Raw genomic sequence first — 5,000 nt, forward strand, 5'->3', positions numbered from 1 at the left:
AAATTCGATAAGATTTAGTATGATGAAAGAAAGACACTTCAAATTTTTTATCAAATTATGGTGAAATTTTATTAAATTAAATTTTTATTACGATTTATTTTTGAGAGATCAAAAGAGATGTCAAATAAATAAAAAAATAAAATAATAAATGCTTTAATAAAATAAAATAAAAAGAAATATATGAAATTGTTGTAAAAAAAAAATTTAATCGTAATTAAATTTTTTCTTTACGAAAATTGTAAATCTTAAATTAAAGCACTTTTAAATTAAAAACACTTACAACCTTTTTAATTAAATATTTTTAGCCATGATTTTAATCGGAATCTAAATTAAATTTATGAAATTTAAAAAAGTTTGTAGTTTACGATTATACAAAAGATCTCGATAATCGACCTTCTTGCGTTCTCTACGATATCATTTTGCGACTTGACGTTTCATATATTATATAAACATTATCACGATACTATGACAACGCATATACTATGACAAATAACACCTCAACATTATTAATAATTCTTTTCCTTATCATTGTTCCATAGGGGCAGGTTATGTTTCACGTTATCCATATCGTGCGTTTTTTACTAATTGATTGTTGCTAATTACGTCTGTTCGCTCCAGTTGCGCTTTCCGTTTCCAATCTCGTCTTTTTTCTTTTCCATCTAAAGATTAAAATATAAGTTTATGTAGTTTAAAACTTGTACGCAAAAAGTACAAGAAAGTGCATCTCAAACAAACAGATCGTTATAGACGTAATCGTTGTGAATTTGCTTATTAAATGTTGCGCACACACAAAAACGTTACGATTATAATCTTATAAGAGAATGATAAAAATGCTTAATGCTCGAAAAATCTCTTGTTTTCAGTCTCATTATACCAAGAAATATATTTTGTAGGATAAAAAGTATATATTTCTTGTATTAAGTATTATATCAATTAGACACACGAGGATGATTAAACAAAATATATTAAATAATTCGCGTACAATTGAATCAGTTATTATTAAACGCACATAATCAAGTTTTCCATTTTCATGAAATTGAGTTAATATAACATAATTTCTTGATTAATAACAATCCATGCTATATTTAAAAAAATAATTAATTGGATCATTAATTATGAGAATATTGAACTGTTTATAGGCAAATGTTATGAAAAAAGCATGATTATTATCAAATCTTCTTTGAAGTATTTTCTAATTGATAAGCACTTATTTATATCTCTGTAAACATCAAATATGGACTAAAATACAAATATACAGGATAAAATGAAGGAAAAAAAAGTTTCTTGTCATTTTCCAAAAAGCTTGTTAGCATGACTCATACATTTTCGTAATCAACTAATTCAATTGCTTTCTTCTTAATTTCTTTCCTTGAAATATCGAAATCAGCAGTATAAAATCTTTAACTTTTATGATCATAATAGCGTCTATCTTAATTTTTCTATCTTAATTTTAAAAAATGTTAATCATATCAATTTTGATGTTCTATAATCACATCTTAAATTTTTTTTAATTGTACATCAATTCTTGATATTTTTGATATCGAGTCCTATACAAGGATCCATTCATCATAAACATGATTATAGCTATTGATTTAATACGAAAAATATGTATAATCGTCAAATTTATAATAATAATAATGCACTCAAATCTCCGTATTCTTAACATATTAGGATAGAGAATATTCTCCATCAAGCCCTCAATTTAATTTCGATAGCACATGCGCAGATTAAAAATGTCGCTGCGTTTGTTGTGCTATTAGTAAATGAGGTAATGAGATATTACGTATGATATTTTTATAGACAAAACATTTATTTATCCATAATCGATAAAAATATAAATGGATTGACCGATTTCCATGCCAATAAAGCTTTGAAGAGAAAATCAAAATAAACAAAATGAGAAAATAATTGCCGTATCTCTTTCTCTCTTACTCGCGCCTGCGCGTTGACATTCGATGCTCATGATATACGCATGTATACATTCGTGCATAAATAAGAAACTATTCTTGAAATAAGAAACTATTCTTCCTATTTATAATTAATAAGAAACTATAAAATCTTTCTTCCTATGGCACCTTTCGTCTGTCATTCTAATTATGATCGAATGATCCATTCATGGTCATATGATAAAATATATGTATATAGTAGCACAGAGATAGGTGTTAAGAATACGGAGTTCATAAGTGTCATAATAAACATAGAGAAGTTAAAGATAGATATTAAGAATATGAAGATTCATAGATTTATGAATGAAATACTTAAGAGAGAACTAGGTAAATAAATTTAATTTTTATAATATTTTAAAGGTTATAAATAAGCAATATTAAAATAAATATTATGTAAATTTATATAAAAATTTTAAAGTTATCCACAGAACTGAGCGAGCAGAATTGGCAGTGTATAGTATTTAATCTGGAGATATTATCTCTGCGCTAAGACAAGCGCATATTTTAACTGTAATCTTGTAAAAGGCTATAAAAAATACATAAAGAAAAGTAATTTAAAGAGTACATTTATATCAAAACATTTAAATTATTCTTAAAATTAAGATAAATGGAACTAGTAGAAAAATGGAGATAATTATTATACTATAGTCATAAATAAACAATTAAAAAAATCTGCTGTCTAATTTCTTTCATCAAAATTTTAATATTTATTCTAAATTATATGGCAGTATTTCTGGCAATTTCTAGCATTTTATAATTATATTGATATTTGGAGCCGTTGTATAGCTGGACCCATCGTCTCGGTCAAAATTAGTTGAATATAATATAATGGACTATAATCTAAATGGTAGTATGTAATTACGCAAGCGAGATAGTTAACGAGAAACGGCAGTGTGCGCGGTATTTTTGAATGGTATTCTTATAATACACATCTTCTTTGGTATTTTTATAATACACACATTCAGTAAAACTACGCTATATACTGTACAAATACGGGAATGACGTACAGTATGTAAGAGAGCGCATTTTGAGCTCGAATTAAATTCGATCAATATGTAAAATAAAACGCTATATGCAACTTTATTATTTTTAGACTATCATTTTGGCTTATGTTGAAAAAAACAGTAAACACATAAATTATTACGAACGTAAAATGTTGCATCTCGTTATAATTGGCCCATTAAACTCTGCATAACAACACGCTTCAAATAATGGCGAACATTTTTTTATCATATTATCATGTCAAGTACACAAGAGATTTTTTAAAAATTATCAAACTTTAAAAATGACATGCAAATGCAGCCGCGTTTTGGTACTAGATTGTGATTTAACGATCCCGTCCATCGTAATGCATTATCGATGTGCGGTCACGTTCGTGCAACATTTTTAAAGTTTGGACTGTTCGGATGCTTTAAAGAGACTTCATACAATAAACGATAACTGTAAGTGCTTCGAAAAGCAGTTTTGAAGGTACGTCTCTTGTTCAGTTAATTTCCTACATAAGTGTTCACACACAAACATACACACACACACACACACACACACACACGCGCGCGCGCGCGTGCATAATCATACACTTTCTTTCACGTCCCGTTTCGTTTATGTGTACGTTTTCCATTCGCTCACTCGAGCATATCGGGATGCCAAATGGCATTTATATCGTTTTAGTTTTGAACGCTTAGCTGCTTCTACGTGAAAAAAAGTATAGCTAGCAATAGCAATGAGGCAATGAGGACGGACTGACCAGCCTGGACCGAGATCGAACCAGAGCTGAACCAGCTGGAGCCCACGCGAGGGTTTTCATGGCGGCTGGATGGCTGTTCGGAGGCCATCAAATCCTCACGCTGCGGGCATGGCAACTCTTCTACCTTCAAATCGAATAGATGCTTTATACAGCACTTCCTATCTTCACGATTGTTCTGTAAATTAAAACCAAAATGGTCTACGTAGAATCACTTAATCGATAGAAAGATTTAAACGTTTTGATTAAATGAAAGATAGATTTATAACATATGCGTGCATGTACAACAGTAGGATTAAATTAATAATGTGTAAAAAGAAGTTTTAATTACTTTTATTATATTATTTTAAGACATCTGATTCTAAATTATAGAATTTTTTCCAAACATAAATAGAACTTTGTGCTGTAGATATTTCTTTTTAATTTGACACAGTACATACAGAAATTTAAAAAATTATTTAAAAATATAAAATGTATATATATATTTCCTTATAGTTTTAATAATATATACATAATTTAAAATTTTTTATAATGCTTGTATATCGGCATATTGTTTGTATGCTTCTATATCTTCATCGTTTCTTGTAAAAATTCTAATATTTGCGTAATATAAAATAAAAAATCTGACATTAAGCTTAACTTGATATATAATAAACATCTTTTAGTGTTAATTTTAATCTCTTCTAGTGTTAATTTTTTTTCTAAGCATAAAAATATAAAAATTTAAATTACGCTTTAATAGTAATTAAGATTAGCAATTAAGATAATTAATGTAAGAAATTAATTTGATTAAGCAACTACTTTAACTAAGATTATTGCAAGAGGAATTTCAAAAAACCTGATCACATGTATCTATCATTTATATGCAATTAACAAATCGAATATCTTACCTTGCTATGAAAATTCGATGAATTATCGTCATCAGGTTCATCGAAATAACCACCGCTCTCAGCCTCATCATCCTCGTTATCATAATCTCTCGAATTATTATCGACATATTCGTCTGTAACACAATACAATAAAATTTCGTTAAAAAAAATAAGAAATGTTAAATATTATTATACTAAAGAGATCTCTCTCTCTCTCTCTCTCTCCCTCTCTCTCTCTCTCTCTCTCTCTCTCTCTCTCTCTCTCTCTGTTTTTACAATTCTATTTTTGTTTAACGTATATATCTTAATTATTATAATTAATCATGAAATATGTTTGCAATTAATAAACATCTATCAGTTTAAATATTTTCAACATTGTAAAATACACTTACAACTTATACTTATAAAACAATTTATATGTACAAAAAAAAATAATTACCCAGA

General features: G+C 27.8%; 1 protein-coding gene across 1 annotated transcript in view; it reads right to left on the reverse strand.

The window, feature by feature from the left end:
• Positions 1 to 3,634: 3,634 nt before the first annotated feature.
• The window catches only part of LOC108686743 (connectin-like), a 4,364-nt gene continuing 2,998 nt past the window's right edge, over positions 3,635 to 5,000 (reverse strand). The window contains exons 4-5 of the mRNA XM_018192193.1: positions 4,578 to 4,690; positions 3,635 to 3,865 (exon numbers count right to left, since the gene is read on the reverse strand). Coding sequence (XP_018047682.1) covers positions 3,635 to 3,865; positions 4,578 to 4,690 — 344 coding nt within the window. The remainder of the gene's footprint in view (positions 3,866 to 4,577; positions 4,691 to 5,000) is intronic.

Source organism: Atta colombica, unplaced genomic scaffold (assembly GCF_001594045.1).
Source record: "Atta colombica isolate Treedump-2 unplaced genomic scaffold, Acol1.0 scaffold189, whole genome shotgun sequence".
Lineage (NCBI taxonomy): Eukaryota > Metazoa > Arthropoda > Insecta > Hymenoptera > Formicidae > Atta > Atta colombica.